This window comes from Dipodomys spectabilis, unplaced genomic scaffold (assembly GCF_019054845.1).
Source record: "Dipodomys spectabilis isolate Male_0828 unplaced genomic scaffold, ASM1905484v1 ptg000002l, whole genome shotgun sequence".
NCBI classification, from domain to species: domain Eukaryota; kingdom Metazoa; phylum Chordata; class Mammalia; order Rodentia; family Heteromyidae; genus Dipodomys; species Dipodomys spectabilis.
The window spans coordinates 19,112,941-19,129,488 of NW_024870679.1; the positions used below are offsets into that span (position 1 = coordinate 19,112,941).

The 16,548-nt window shown below is 44.9% G+C and overlaps 1 protein-coding gene across 1 annotated transcript; it reads left to right on the top strand.

Moving 5' to 3' along the window:
* The first annotated feature begins 1,083 nt into the window (after positions 1-1,083).
* LOC122106741 (flavin-containing monooxygenase 5-like) lies at positions 1,084-15,940 on the top strand. The gene is made up of 8 exons (XM_042678254.1): positions 1,084-1,243; positions 3,818-4,006; positions 4,675-4,837; positions 6,175-6,317; positions 9,330-9,529; positions 11,068-11,423; positions 13,963-14,035; positions 15,313-15,940. Exons 1-8 carry the CDS (start codon positions 1,109-1,111, stop codon positions 15,656-15,658), a joined length of 1,605 nt encoding a protein of 534 aa, XP_042534188.1. The 5' UTR covers positions 1,084-1,108; the 3' UTR covers positions 15,659-15,940.
* Positions 15,941-16,548: the final 608 nt, after the last annotated feature.

Sequence of the window (16,548 nt, forward strand, 5' to 3'; positions counted from 1 at the left end):
TTCAATTTTATATTCAAACGTGTGATGTTACACTGTAGAAGAGGGTATCATGCACTTTAACTTCTCACAAGACTATATGAGATAAAGCCTTTTTTAAAAATACCATCTTTAGCCAGGGGCTGGCAGCTCATGCCTGTCATCCTAGCTACTGAGGAGGCTGAGATCTGAGGATCACAGTTCAAAGCCAGCCCTGGTAGGAAAGTCCCTGAGACTCTTATCTCCAATGAACTGCCAAAAAACTGGAAGTGGTGCTGTGGCTCAAAGTGGTAGAGTGCTAGCTTTGAGCACAAAAAGGCTCAGGGACAGCTCCAGGCCCTGAGTTCAAGCCCCACAACTGACTTAAAATGAAACAGAAAGTCTGTTTAGCTGAGTGCCAGTGGCTCACGCTTGTAACCCTAACTGTTCAGGAGGCTGAGATCTAAGGATCCTGGTTTGATACCAGCTTTGGGGGGGGGGGGGGAGAAGGGGGAGAAGGAGGGAGGGAGGGAGAGAGGGAGGAGGGGGAAGGAGGAGGGAGGGAGGAGCCTGGGGGAGGGAGGAGGGGGAGGGAGGGGGAGCGGGACTCCAGGGCGGCGGCTCCCGGGGGAGGAGGCTCGGGGGACCGTGCTCGGGTTTGCTGGGGTGTGTGACACACTCACACACACGCACACGCACAGGCAGTCACGGGGAGGTGGGCACCGAGGCAGCCGGCAGGACTCCGGGAGGGTCTCGGCGAGCTGCGGGCGCCCCGCAGGGAGGCGCGGCGTTGACTGCGTGACTCGATTTCCCGACTCCGGTGTGGATTCGGCCCGGACCGAAACAGGAAGCGGAGCGGAGGGCGCCGCCTCCTGGGCCCGCGGCCGCGGTCTGCGGGGTCCGGCTCTCGGTGCCTCGGCCGAGCCCCCGAGCCTCGAGGTGCGCGGCCCCGGGGAGGGAACCGCGCGGCCCCCTCGGGCCCGGGGAGGGAACCGCGGGGACCCGGGGAGGGGACGGCGCGGCCCCGGGGAGGGGACGGCGCGGCCCCGGGGAGGGAACCGCGGGGACCCTCCTCCTCCCGTCGGGGCGCGGGAGCGGCGTCCACGCACCCACGCGTGCTCCTTCCAGGGACCGAGCGCGGAGCCCGGGCACCATGGCCCGGCTGCGGATCGCGGTGATCGGCGCGGGCGCCAGCGGGCTCGCCAGCATCAAGAGCTGCCTGGAGACGGGGCTGGACCCCGTCTGCTTTGAGAGGACCGGCGACCTCGGGGGGCTCTGGAGGTTCCAGGTACGGCGGCGTCCGGCCAAGGGGGCGGAGGGGGGGGGGACACGGGTCGCCCCTTCGGGTCCGGGATTCACGACTGGAGCGGCGAGAAATCAGCCTGAGGGCCTGGCTCAGCCCTCAGCTCTCTGTCCCCCCTCTGTCTGTCTGTCTGTCTGTCTGTCTGTCTGTCTGTCTGTCTGTCTGTCTGTCTGTCTGTGTCTGTGTGTCTCCCTCCCTCCCTCTCTCCCTGCCCCTCTCTCTTTCTTTAAGCATTTCTTACTACTTGAGCCCTGTGATACTAAAATCCTTCTAAAAGTTGTTGTTGTTGTTGAGTGTGCAAGGATTGTTGTCCCTGGCAAATGAGCTGGAATTACTTATTTGCTCACAATCCCTCCCAGGAACACCCCCCCACCCCTTCAACCTTGGATTTTTATGGTTTTTCCCCATGAAACGTCACAGTGAACTTTAGATGATTCCACGACAGGCCTGCCTCCTCATCTTGACATTTTGGCGGATTTGTCAGGAATATAAAATCCAATTTGCTTTGTTTGCTCTGAACTTTCTCTCCACAAGTCCAAAGTTCTTTATTTTTGGAAGAGGGCAGAGGGCACCTGATATCCTTTCATGGTTATATTCATTCTGTACGTGTGTGTACGTGTACTGGGTCTTGAACTCAGGGCCTTCATGCTCTTCCTTAGCTTCTCTTACAAGGCTACTGCTCTGCCACTTGGGCCACACCTCCTTTTCCACCTGTATGTTTAGTGGTTAATTGGAGGTGAGAGTCTCAGGGCTTTGTCTGAACCATGATTCTCAGATCTAAGCCTCTTCCCCTACCCACCACCCTTTTATTGGGATTAAGCGATTACATAAATTTCACAAAATTCACAATATTGTGGGGTAGTGATACTTAATTCAAGTCACACACATATTTTAACCTTCATGAGGCACATTATCAGTATCATGGTCTATAAAGCTTATGGTTTCTACAAACTTTGACACTACAGCTATTTCTTCCACATTGGGTGATAGGTACATTTCTTTCCTTTTGCTTAGTGTCAGCTGTTCCCTCTTTCCCTCTCATCCCTTCCCTCCCATCGCTGCCCTTGAGTTGCTTAGTTCATTTTCATCAGTGTCCGGTGCAGCTGATGAGCCCCTCTGTTGTATTGTTTCCCTCTGATTCTGTGCCCTTCTCCTATCTTCCCTCAGATATGCACATGTATATACTATATACGAGGTCAAGAATATGGGGTCATCTAGAAATGATATGATAAATTAAGAAGAGGTCCTTTGTTTCTTGAGTCCTGTTTACTTTGTCATATCTGCTTGCATTTAGAGTTGAACTTCCCCAAGATCTGAGCCTCTTGAATAGTTAGGATTACAGGTGTGAGCCACTGGCTCCTGGCACCAAATTCTGTTTTTGAAATCTAGCCACCACAGAGGGTAGAGAATAGCAGCATGCTCAAAGCTTGTGTCTGTCATCTATTAGGAGTGAGAACTTGGAGAAGTCATTCAAGTCCAAGCCCATTGAGCCTCCTCTTTAAGAAGTTGCTGCAGGCCCTGGTGGCTTACACCTAGAATCTTAGCTACCCAAAAAGTTGAGACCTCAGGAAGTCTGCGAGTGTCCTATCTCCATTAAACTACCAAAACTGAAACATGAATTTCAGATTTCTGCTTCTTAAGTTTCTGAATGGTTTAGTTGTTCTTGGCTAAAGAATAGTTTGACAACATTTTCTGATTACTTTCAGGGCACAATTTTCAATACCTTTGACCTGATGCCTTGAAAATCAACGCTGACTCATCATAACACATTGATTTCCACAGAGATAACTCGCTTTGGGTGGCCCCCTCTTCCATTTGAGGTCAAGTGTGTGCCTCACATGTGTTTAATAAAGGAAACCCTGAATGAACTGAGTGACTGCTTAGAGGACCTGAGGAGGTACAGAGCTTAGAATGTATATTTTCCACAAGTTCACAGTTGGAGAATCTGAGATGTTAGAAATATTCACTGTGATCTGGGCATCAGTAGATCACACCTGTAATCCTACCTACTCAGGAGGCTGAGATCTGAACATCTTGATTTGAAACCAGCCGGGACAGGAAAGTCCTGGCTTATCTGCAATTGATGATAAAAAACCTGGTTAGTCGGACTCAAGCACTAGCCCTGAGCGCAAAAAGCTCAGGGACAGCACTCAAACTCTGAGTATAAGCCCCAGTACTCTCTTTCTCTCTCTCTGTCTTTCTCTGTCTCTCTGTCTCTCTCTCTCACACACACACACCACAAAAGAACTGTGACTCCTCTGTACATCACCTTTTTAAATAACAATAAAAATATTTTTAAAAGCTTACAAAACAAAACACATCATAATTCCGAGTAAAGAGAAAGGGAAGGGACTACATGGGGAAGGGGGAAAGGGAAGAGCACAAGAGTGGGAGATTGTGTGTGTGTGTGTGTGTGTGTGTGTGTGTGTGTGTGTGTGTGTGTGTGTGTGTATTACTTGTGTGCTGGGCATTTTATTTAGAAAGCTTTTCCAAATGTTTACTCATTATTTATAAATCATGAATTCTCAAGTTGGCCTGTTTGCTTCTTGTTTAACGCAGGAAAACCCTGAGCAAGGCAGGGCCAGTATTTACCAGTCAGTGGTTATCAATACCTCTAAGGAGATGATGTGCTTCAGCGACTTCCCCATTCCAGACCACTTCCCCAACTTCATGCACAACTCCCAAGTCCTGGAGTACTTCCGGATGTATGCCAAAGAATTCGACCTTCTCAAGTATATCCGGTTCAAGGTCAGCTAGGGAATTTTGGGGGGCATCTCAAGTTATTTCTCAAATGAAAACTGTGACTCCATTGGTCAGGGCTTTTGTGTAGATATTGGTTGGAAACCCACCTGGATCTCTCCTGTCCAGGCTAAGGCTCTATTCTTTGTCATCTCTGTGTCTGAACAATAATCAGGAAGGTCTTCCATATATTTTGTGTGCAGGCATAGAAAGCCAGCTGCTAGAGTGTTTCTGTTGCATTCTATTTTGATGTTAGTGAAATGCATGAGTGGAATCAATAGAACAGGAACTTTAAGATCTCCTGGTTGTACAACTTGGCCACGATTGCTAACCACTGGGTAAGAAGATGTCAGTGGGTATGGAGATGGCATGGAATGTGGCCAAAGTTTCCCTCAAGTGCTCAGTGCCTTCAGGTGTAGACAAGAGACCTAGCAACTTGCCCATTTCCTGGCAGCTAATGTACTTAGTCAGCCTCATGGAGGTTTTCTTACTATCAGCCCCGAATCAGTTCCCTTGCAGATTGTCAAATCAAATGTCTGCACATGGGCCTGTGGTGTCATGGTGGCTGTGACAGCAGCCTTCTGCAGGTGTGAGAGAGAGTTAGCGGCAGGGGTTGTAAGGGTATGGGAACTGCTGTACAGCCAGGGCAGCAGTCCCCCATGACTGTCACTTTGCAGACGGCCGTGTGCAGCGTGAAGAAGCAGCCTGACTTCTGTACGTCGGGCCAGTGGGAGGTGGTCACCGAGTGTGAGGGGACAGAGCAGGTGGAGGTCTTCGATGGAGTGATGGTTTGCACAGGCCACCACACTGATGCTCACCTGCCCCTGGACAGCTTTCCTGGTGAGTAACCTGATGGGGAGGGGAGGCTCGAAACCACCCCGGACCTGAGGAGTTGTGTTCATTCCTGTCTTTGGGGGCAAAGGTCTTAAACTGAATGCAACCTGTGACATTTGTTCTATTGATGTATGTGTGCTGGTACTGGGATGTGAACTTAGGGCCTTAAGGGCTTTCTTGGTGTTCTTGTTCAAGGTTAATGCTCTGCCACTTGAGCCACAGCTCCACTTCTGGCTTTTTGGTTGTTAATTGGAGATAATAGTTTCTTAGCTTTGCCTTCCCAGTCTGAGTTCCAACTATGATCTTCAGATCTCAGCCTCCTGAGTAGCTAGGAGTTCAGGTCAGGCATGAGCCGCCAGCATCTGGCTTTGGCTTTAGTAAAAACTAAACTAAACTAAACTATGGAGCAACATTTGTTTAAATTAAGAATTTTTCAGCAGTAGAAAAAAATAACCAGAACCATTGAGTTTCTAGGATGAAATCAGAGCTTAAGGCATTGAATTATTATAGTCTTTGGCTTGGATTCTCATTTTTAATACATATTGTTTTTGTTTTGTTTTGTTTGGTCTGATCGTGGGGCCTGAACCCCGGCCTGGACGCCGTCCCTCAGCTCTTCAGCTCAAGGCTAGCGCTCTATCACTTGAGCCACAGCGCCACTTCTGGCTTTTTTCTTTTTGCTTATGTGGTGCTGAGGAATCGAACCCAGGGCCTCATGCATGCAAGGCAAGCACTCTACCTCTGAGCCACCTTCCCAGCCCTAATACATATTGTATGTACAGTCAGAGTGTGCAATACAGAGTAGCCATCTGATTTTAGATGAGACCAGTATTGGGCTATGGGAGCTCACAGCTGTCATCCTAGTTTCTCAGGAGGCTGGGATTTGAGGATCATAGGTCAGGCCCAGCCTAGTCAGACCAATCTACGAGACTCTTCTCTCCAGTTAACCTGAAAAATAATAGAAACAAAGTTGTGGCTCAAGTGGTAAAGTACCAGCCTTAAGCCACAAAGAAAGCAAGAAAAAAAGAGAAATTGGGACAGACATTTCAGGGAATGAAAAGACCAGAGAGACTGGGGATTTCTGAGGCTGTGTGGCCAGTGGACCTAAAAAGCCAAAATACAAACTACTGGCAATAAGGAAATTACTACCTCTGCGAGCAGAAATAAACAATAATAATAATAATTCTGAAAAGAGAGCAGAAAATACCTTTAAAAATATTCAGGAAGGCAAGAGAGTAGCCAAAGAAAGAAGAACATGGAAAACCCAAGCTTGAAGCTTCCTGAGATGACACACAACATCCATCCTATAGGATGTCTCCCAATAATGCTTCTCCCTTGTCTGGCAGGAATTGAGAGATTCCAGGGACAATACTTCCACAGTCGAGACTACAAGAACCCCACAGGGTTCAAGGGGAAGAGAGTCATCATCATTGGCATTGGAAATTCCGGAGGGGATCTGGCTGTGGAGATCAGCCACACTGCCAAGCAGGTTGGAATCAGGAAATGTGTGACTTAACTTTGCTTTACCCTCATCAAGGAAGGGAAGCATACCCCACAAAGGGCACCCCACAAAGGGCAGGGAGAGCTGCACGCAGCCCTTCCCTACCACCCCAGTGCCAGTAGAACAGGCAGAGTATGGCTTCTCTGACTCTGACATTGGTATTGTGTCTGATGGTGGAGCCCTTAAACTACCAGGGAGGTCTCTATCATTCAGCTAGCCTTATGCTGAAGGATTCCTTGATGTCTGCAGAGGGCTTTCATGGTCCCCTCAGCCTTGGCTCTGTGGAGGTCTATGCTGTGGCTGGAAGATGTGGCTGGTGTTGTTTTCACAGGAGTTCAGCCAAATGGTCCCCGAAGTGCCTCACTGTTCTGTAAATGACAGCATACAGGGCTCAGTGAGAACTTTCCATTCTTGTGTCCATTCTTGTGTCTGAGGGGGAATTTTCTTTCTGGGTCTCCAAATGGGAAAAGGAAAGCAATCTGATCTTTCCAAGAACATGATGAGCATTCACATTGTAGTCAAGCCAACAGCTGTGCTGGCTTTGCATATAGTTAAGTAATACAGGATGACGTTCATTCTAGAACAGTTTCTATCACCTTGTTCTTTTGGACTTGGCTTTGATATCATAGATTTTTATCTGGAAAGAAAATGTCATCACACTAAATTTGTAGACCAAGACACCATGATTATATTTTGTTGAGTGTTTACTGTATCTCAACTCTATGAACAAGATGAATAACTAAATGAACAAGATTAATAGATAAATGCCACTGTTTCTCAGTTACATTAATTATGCTGTAATTCTCTACAAAAGAGATTCTTCAAACGATTTCTATTTAAAATACAAGCAAGCTAGGGAATGGTGGCCAATAGTGGTAATCCTAGCTACTCAGGAGGCTGGGATCTGAGGATAGTGGTTTGAAGACAATCCACATAGAATTGAAAAGTCCATGAGACTCTTATCTCCAACTTAACTAGTCAAAAACGGAAGTGGAGATATGGCTCAAGTGGTAAAACATCAGACTGGAGCAAAAATGCCAAGCAAGAACATAAGGCCCTGTGTTTAAGCCCCAATATCCCCCCTAAATATATGCTAATGCTCTAATCTTTTTAAATGATACTGACACTGCAACTCGGGTCCAATAACAACTCTATTCTTTAATACCGGAATCTGTCACTACAAATGGGATTGCATATCCCCCCATGCATTAATTCTACAGACATTTCAGAGGCAAGAACTCTATAAAGAAGAAGGAGTAAGGATTGGAGGTGTGATTCATTTGGTGAGCACTAGCCAGTGGGCCAAGGCTTCAGGTATTAAGTTTGAATCCTGGTCTCCCACCTAAACAAAAAAGAAGAAAAGAAATAACCCTTAAGCCAGATGTCAGTGGCCCCATGCCTGTAATCCTAGCTACTCAGGAGGCTGAGATCTGAGGATCACAGTTCAAAGTCAGCCTGGGCAGAAAAGTCTATGATCTCTATTTAACCACCAGAAAATTGGAAGTGATGCTGTGATTCAATGTAGTAAGTAGAGCACTAGCCTTGAGAGCAAAAGCTCAGGGACAGAGCCTAGGCCCTGAGTTCAAGCCCCACAACCAACAAAAAAAAAAAAAAAAGAAAGAAAGAAGAGAAGGAAGAAAGGGAAGGAAGGAAGGAAGGAAGGAAGGGAAGGGAAGGAGGGAGGGAGGGAGGGAGAGAGGAAACACGTATGGTTGTTCTGCTAGATGGTTGTGCACTGTGTATGGGAACCTATGTAAGAGCCTTCTTTAATATCACTGGCACGTCTGGTTTGTTAGTGATCAGTGCTAAAGGAACAGCAACTGAGCACCAAGTACTGTAGATTGCCAAGAAAGAAAGCATCCAAAGAGGATGGAGGTCAGGCAGCCTTGTCTGTGAGAGGCCCAGGAAAATGCATGGCAGAGCTGTCCCCAGGTAGCAGGAACAGCACCATCAATGCCCACGCAGGCCGGAGAGGCTTGGTTGCTGGGGTCCCACTTTTGTGTCATATGAGAAGTTGTTTGTAAATTTCAGTGGATCTATACATCTCAGCTTATCAAGGGACTAATTCTTGATGTATTATTTTATGCCACTATTTTATAAATAGGGAATCTTTTAAAAAAAATTTTGGTCCTGGTACTGGGGCTTGAACTCAGGGCCTTGCACACTTTCTTGTCTTTAACACTGAAACCTGGGGCTCTACCACTTGAGCCACATCTCTTTTTCTAGTTTTTTTGTTGGCTAACTGGTGTGAGAGTCTTATGGACTTTTCTTTTTTTTTTTTTTTGTCGGTCGTGGGGCTTGAACTCTGGGCCTGGGCGCTGTCCCTCAGCTCTTCAGCTCAAGGCGAGTGCTCTACCACTTGAGCTACAGCGCCACTTCCGGTTTTCTGGTGGTTTATTGGAGATAGGAGTCTCACAGTCTCTCCTGCCCGGGCTGGCTTTGAACTGCGATCCTCAGATCTCAGCCTCCTGAGTAGCTAGGATTACAGGCGTGAGCCACCAGCGCCCGGCATCTTATGGACTTTTCTATCTAGTTTCAAACTGTGATCCTCAGATCTCAGCCTCCTGGGGAATTTGAATTACAGGTATGATCAGCCAGGGCCCAGAGAGGTTTCCATGATTTTTAATGAGTCCCTTCAGTGGTGAGTGCTAGGGAGTTTCAGAAGATTAAGGGAAGTTTATCAGCCTGGATGGTCATTGGTGCCCTGGTGGAAAAGGTTTGATCTGGATCCCAGGAGGATGAAGAAGCAAGAGGATTTGTTGGGTAAAATAGCTATGATCAGAGATGAAGTTGCAGATCATATAAAGACATATTCATGGACTGTGAAGGCAACATTCTAATCACAGTCTTCATGTTTGGGAAGGAAAATTCCAGGGCATTTTCGTTCAAAGGTCATGGAGGCCAGATGAGTGAGCTTGAATTTAATCTTAAAAGAAGGAGGGGTGTTTTGGGTGGACCAAGAGCCTGAATGACAGCACAAATCTTGCTCCCATGACCCAGGTGTTCCTCAGCACCAGGAGAGGAACTTGGGTCCTCAACCGTGTGGGCCAGAATGGATATCCCTTTGACATGGAAGTGTCCTCTAGATTTTGGCAATTTTTATCAAAGATGTGTGGCCCCTCACTTTCAAGTTCATATTTGGAAAGACGGATAAACCAACGCTTTGACCATGAAATGTTTGGCTTGAAACCTAAACATAGGTAAGCTCTCAGAACAAGAGGAGGGAGACATGGTGATGGCCTGGGCAGACAGGATGATCAATTGAACTACAATGTCCATATTTAAAAGAAAAACAGAAAAACTACAGATCCAGGTATGGGAGTTTATGCATATAATCCCAGCTACTCAAGAGTCTGAGATCAGGAGAATCACATTTCAAGACCAACCCAAGCAAAATGTTAGCAAAACCCCATCTCAACATGTAGCTTGGCATGAGCCTGTAAGTAGGTGGATTACAGTCCATGGCTGCCCTGCGCAAAAGCACCCTGTCTAAAGCAAAAAGGGCTGGGAAGTGGCTCAAGCAGTAGAGCACTTGCCTAGCCAGCATGAGGCCCTGAGTTCAAAACTTAGTGCCACCAAAAAAAGGAAAAAGAACCCCCCAGAACCTGAACTCAGATTTCTACCATGTCAAACACACAGAAAGCTAAGCTGTGCGCCTCTAGAGGTTGTGCTTTCAATCTGCCATCCTCCTTGGCATCCATCTTTTCCTCACGTATCAGTTCCTCTGTGATGTCCAACAACAACTGAAAAAGTGATAGTGGGCATTCCATCATTCATTCACTATCATGCTGCGAACAAGGCATGGTACTATGCCTAAACGAGAGAAGAGACACGAGACAGAAACTGGAAATGGGACTGTATAGAAGGTTGATCACCTAGCTCTGCCAGACTTGTTGATATGCAGGTGAAAGCTACTGGTGTATGGCCTTTTCAAATGGCCACTCCTCAAATAAAACTCTTCCTTCACTCCTCTACTGCCCTCCCTTTCCATGTCTCCATACTCCAGCTTTGGCCTTGAGATTCTGATCTGTGCCAAGTTGGTATAAAGTCGATGTTTCCCAAATTCCATGACAGACTGAGGGGAACCAGTGGTGTTTAATCACCTTCACCAACCAGAATTGAGTTGACATGGTACTCACTTCTGTCCTCTGTGTGTGCCAATATTGGAGCTTGAACACAGGCTTCAAGCTCTCATTTGGCTTTTTTTTTTTTTTGCTCCAAATTGGTGCTTAGCTACTGGAGCTACACCTTTGCTTCTGGCTATTTTTGTGTATGAGTGATGGGTCTAGGGCTTGAACTCAGGGCCTGAGCACTGTCCCTGAGCTTTAATGCTCAATGTTAGCGTTCAGCCACTTTAAGCCATGGCTCAACTTCTAAGCTTTTCAATAGTTAATTGCAGAGAAGAGTCTCATGGATTTTCTTGCTGGCTTTGAATTGCAGTGCTCAGATCTCAGCCTCCTGAGTAGTTAGGATTCCAGGCATATGCCATCTGCACCAGGATTGCTTCTGGATTTTTGCTGGTTAATTGGACATAACAGTCTCACAGACATATCTGCTGGGCTGGCTTCAAACTATGATCCTCAGATCTTAGCCTTTTGACAAGCTAGGATTACAGGCATGAGTCAATGGCACCAGCCATGGTACTGATTTCTGTTTTCCTCTCCCCTTTTCTGTGTCCCTCATTTCTCTCTCTTGGTCACTCATTTCTCCTTCCCTTTATCCTTCTTACCACTCACAGAGCTCTGAGTCAGCATCCAACAGTAAATGATGAGCTGCCAAATCGTATCATTTCTGGCCTGGTGAAAGTGAAAGGAAATGTGAAGGAATTCACAGAGACAGCAGCCATATTTGAAGATGGCTCCAGGGAGGAGGACATTGACGTTGTCATCTTTGCCACGGGCTATAGTTTTGCCTTTCCTTTCCTTAAGGATGATTCTGTCAAAGTGGTCAAAAATAAGGTCTCCCTGTATAAGAAAGTTTTTCCTCCTCACCTGGAAAAACCAACACTTGCAATCATAGGCTTGATCCAGCCTTTGGGAGCCATCATGCCCATTGCAGAACTCCAAGCACGCTGGGCCACCCAAGTGTTCAAAGGTAAGTGGAGACACAACCTTTCTTATGTTGGTGTACTTCGTTTTAAATGGCTAGAGGCAGTCTGAATGACTTTAATGGTGCTTGGCACAAAATTAGTACTGAAAATTTATTTTTAAGTGGAATTTAAAATTTAGCAAAAACTGAGATTAATAGGTAATATTAACAATTTATAGGAATCCTTTACTAATAAATGTATTAGCCATTTAAATTGTTAATGTCTCATTAACCAACAACCTATATTAATATAGAGTAGCAATTTATATCAATCATTTGTACATATCCCAACATCAGCTGGGAAATTTTTCCCAAGGAGGCATGATTTGATCCCATCCCTGGCAATGTGCATTTCCTAAGTCTGAGGTACCTGGATCACTCCAATGTACATTACAGATTGGAGAAAATTGGTATCATTTATGAAGCAAAAAAACCCCAGTCTTTTAATATAGATAACATCAAATACTAAAACATGATGTGAACTAATTTCAGCCAAAAATTAAAGACCTGGGTATAGACTATTCCAGAATGTGGACTCTTCATCTCTCAATTCCTTACTTCTCTGCCTTCTATGGTCCTTCCTTCAGCTAGGAATATACAAGAAAACTGGTTTAAGATAGTGGACTCTGTGCATCAGCAGAATGATTGGGCTTCTAAAAGTTTCAAATAAATCTAGCTTTTCACATTTATTTCACTTTATGATAATACTGGAGTTGAACTCAAGGCCATGCACATTTGTTCTCATTTGGCTTTTTATGCTCACAGTAGAGGGTATCTTCCACTTGAGTTGTGCCTTCATTTCAAGCTTTTTGCTGGTTAATTGGAGATTAGTCTTGTGGATTTGTCTGACCAGGCTGGCTTTGAACCACAGTGCTCGGATCTCAGTCTCCTGAGTCGCTAGGATTACAGATGTGAGCCTTCAGTGCCTAGTAGGTTTTTAAATGAATTATCTGCCTCTGACCACTAGGAAATAGACCTCTTCCTAATGTAATGGCTTATGGTTGTGGCTTGAGAAGTAATTTGGAAATCAAATCCTAAGGTAGGTTCCTTGAGCATTCTCAGTGACTAATCTCAATCTAATTTCCCTGTTTCCTCACTGATTTATTAAAAATAACTAAAAGTTCACTGGCTAATATGGGAAGATAGGGAAAAACACACAAGAAATGCATGTATTGATTTGTTTATTTATTTATTTATTTACTTTTTGCTGGTATTAGGGCTTGAATTCAGTGCCTTGTACTTTTCACATGATCCATACCTCTGCTTCTGGCTTTTTCATGGTTAACTGGAGAGAAGAGTCTCTCAGGTTTATCTGCCTGGGCTAGCTTTGAAACACAGTCCTGAGGCTTCATACCCTGTGTTTCGAGGATTATAGCCATGAGCCACCTGCACCCAGCTCAGGAGGCTCTTTCTGAGGGTTTGGAGTTCTGTGTTTAGGAGAAGCACACCAGCAAGGTGGTTGGGGTGTGCCTAAGAAAGGGAAACTAGCAAAGCAGAGAACAATAATGTTCCCAAAACTAAAGCAGCTAATTCTATCACCTCCTGTGAAGGTCATGAGATCTCAATGTTTAGGGAGGAAAGACATAACCACTTGGTATTAGTGGTATTGTTAGGTCAGATGTATTCCCATTCAGAAACTCAAGGCTCCAGAGTTCTGTGGAATGCTACTTAAGAATCAGATGTGTCTAAAGGTTTCTGCATGACATGGAGTATACATATGTAGGTATAAGGCTAATTGTAAGAGAGTTATTGTTGTTTTATTTTTACTGAAATACAATTGGCTATGTGTCTTGTTGTGTCCTTGGCATGAAACTTCTCCCACAGAAATTCATACTATTGTGTATCAGTGCTTAATTTATCTTGCAAGATAAATTAAGGTCAATAAGGGTTGCTCTTGATATTATTTTACAAATCTTATCAAATAAAAGGCTTAGAAGGAGAGGATTATCTTCCATTGACCTTTAGTACAAACATGTGATTGATAAGTTTATTTTTATTTCTTTTTCAGTGGTTCAAAACAATAACACTTGGTGTTGGGCCCTGGTGGCTCCTGCCTGTAGTCCAGGCTAGTCAAGATGCTGAGATCTGAGGATCTATGTTTGAAACAAGTGAAGCCAGAAAAGCTTACAAAATTCTTATCCTCAATAAACCACAAAAAGCTGGAAGTAAAGCTGTGGTTCAAGAGGTAGAGCTCCAACCTTGAGTGAAAAATCTAAGTGAGAGTTTAAGGCCATAAGTTCAAACCGCAACACACACACACACACACACACACACACACACACACACACACACACACACACACACACACAGAAAGAAATTTTAATTTGGGATCATTTTTTATTTGTAATTTTCAGATTAAGATTGCTCAAGTTGTAGCATATTTCAGTAGTGATAGGATAAGATGGTCAAATAAACACTATAATCTCTTTGAGTACAGAAAATTATCCTGTAATTCTTAGAATTCTTTACAGTGCACTAATTGTTAATAGGGTTGTTGTTCTTCCCTGAGAAATTATATATTTCAAAATTTCATTTTTCTCTTTAGGGCTAAAGAAATTGCCCCCCAAAAGTGAAATGATGGCAGAAATAATTAAGGCTCAAGAGGAAATGGCAAAAAGGTAAGACAATTTCCCAGGGAGATGTAGGATTACTAGCCAGGGACTGGTGGCCGTCCATAATCCTAGCTACTCAGCAGGCTGAGATCTGAGGATCACAGTTCAAAGCGTTGGCAGAAAAATCCATGAGACCATATTATTGATAATTAATGAACAAAATGCCAAGAGGAGATGTGACTCAAATGGCAGAATGCCAGTTTTGATAGAAAAAGCCAAGTGAAGCATAGGCCGTGAGTTCAAACTTGAGTATTGTAAACAAGAAAAAATTCTCTGGTTATCTCCCCAAACCCCATTTCATTCCTGTTAAGCACATTTCCTCCTATAAAATGTCCTCTTAACTCTGCAAATCTGCACTTGATATAACTATTATATCTGATATAACTTGATATAACTATTATATAACTATGCCTTGATATAACTATTATATACGCTTGTAGAATAAGTCATCCCCCACTTCCTTTCAGGCTTCCAAGTCTACCTTGGCCTTGGAGGGCCTGCTCTGTGGACACTCCCGCCTCTGTCACTGACTCATAAAACAATTCAAGATCTCATGCCAGAAAACCTTTGGCCCAGCTTTCTGCATCTGCATGTGCTGGGCTGGCTCTTCTGTGTTTGATTTTGCCCTCCAGTGCGTAGTCAACACCTACAAATGTTCTACGCTCATATTCTATGTCCATGTTGCCCACCCTTCACTTTGCAGCTCCTCTGACTTTTAGTTGATGGGGGTCAGGAGTGGGGCTTGAACTCAGGGACTCAGGCTCTTTTCTGCTGAAAGCTGGGACTCTACACTTGAGCTCTACACTTGTGGCTGTTTTGTGGTCAATTGGAGATAGGATTCTCACCAACTTTCCTGCCCAGTCTGGCTTTGAACTTCAATCCTCAGATCTCAGCCTTCCAAGTTGCTAGTATTATAGGCATGAGCCAGCTCCCCTGGCTTTGTTCACCTGACTTTGAATACTCTTCTTTGTTTTTGTCTTATCTTTGTAGGACCTATGGCAGTTCTCTTTTAACTATACTCTCTTTATCATTTCTACATAGCATTCAAAACCCATAGAATGGACCAAAAGCCTTGTTTCCTCCTCTGTTTCATCTGTCTCTCTTATCTCCTCTTGTCCATCATAAGATCCTTAAAAGTGGTGACAACTGGCTTCTGTAGTTTCCACAGTTCCTTGTCCAAAATCAAGTCAACCAGCAGATACTCAAAGAGCACGGATTGGTTGGTTGGTGGGTTGGTTGGTTGAATTGTTGATAGTTCAAGGCTTCTGTCTTCTCTCCTTCAGGTATGTGGACAGCCAGCGCCACACCATTCAGGGAGACTACATAGATACCATGGAAGAGATGGCTGAGTGTGTGGGTGTCAGGCCCGACCTTTGGTCTCTGGCCTGCACTGACCCCAGGCTAGCACTAAAGGTCCTATTTGGACCCTGCACTCCTGTCCAGTACCGTCTCCAGGGTCCTGGAAAGTGGGACCGAGCTCGAGAAACGATCTTAACCACAGACGATCGAGTACGAAAGCCTCTGATGACCAGAGCAGTGGAAAGGAGTCACTCTTCATCTTCAGTGATAACCATGAGCAGATTCATTCTAGCGGTGCTTCTCTTTGCTGTCATTATGGCTTATTTTTAGATGAACTGTGGTCAAAGCTCTAGCTTCACCAGAGATGCCTTCAGGTCCCTTGACAAGACTGAACGCCCAGCTTCATATTGCCCAAACACCAACCTTCATTTCTCTTCCACAAGCATTAATCCTCTTCCTTTTCCCATACAGTGAAGTCTATCTTTCTAGTAGCTCATCTCCCTTCTTTTTATCTATCACTTTTTCCTGTGGCAGGTTCTAGACTGTGAGATCAGGTTTTCTTTTTCTTTCTCTTCCCCTCCCTCCCTTCCTTCCCTCTTTCCCTTCCTCCCTTCCTCCTTCCCTCCTTCCTTCTTTTCCTTCCTTCCTTCCTTCCTTGTTTTCCTTTCTCTCTCTTTTTCTTTCTCGTTTTCCTTTCTCTTTCTCTCTTTCTCTTGTTTTCCTTTCTCTTTCTTCCTCTCTCTTTCTTCCTCTCTTCCTCTCTTCCTCTCTTTCTTTCTTTCTTTCCTTCCTTCCTTCCTTCCTTCTTTCTTTCTTTTTTTCTTTCATGAGCTGGGGTTTAAATTCATGGCCTGCTGTCCTTTAGCTTTTGCATTCAAGGCTGACATTCTACCATTTTAGCTATACCTCCACTTCTGGGATTTTGCTGGTTAATTGGAGATAGAGTCTCTAGGAATTGTCTGTGGGCTGCCTTTGAAGTGGGATCTTCAGCTATCAGCTTCCTGAATAGCTTCGATTATAGATGTGAGCCTCTAGCATCCACTCGCAGGTTCTCTTTGTGTCTTCTTTTATAGGTACTAGCCAGCATGTTTGACATGTAGTTTGTGCTAAATAAATAAATGGTTATGGTTCATCAAATGTTTTAGTGGGGACCCTAAGTCAGTGTCTATAAAAAATGACTGTCTATGAGAAGCTGTATTCTATGAGTTTTTAATATTGTA

Coding starts and splice junctions, on each gene's coding strand:
- LOC122106741 (XM_042678254.1), top strand. CDS start 1,109: ATGGCCCGGCTGCGGATCGCGGTGATCGGCGCGGGCGCCAGCGGGCTC. Junction 11,424..13,962: donor GGCCACCCAAGTGTTCAAAG/GTAAGTGGAGAC, acceptor TTTTCTCTTTAG/GGCTAAAGAAATTGCCCCCC. Junction 14,036..15,312: donor CAAGAGGAAATGGCAAAAAG/GTAAGACAATTT, acceptor TCTCTCCTTCAG/GTATGTGGACAGCCAGCGCC.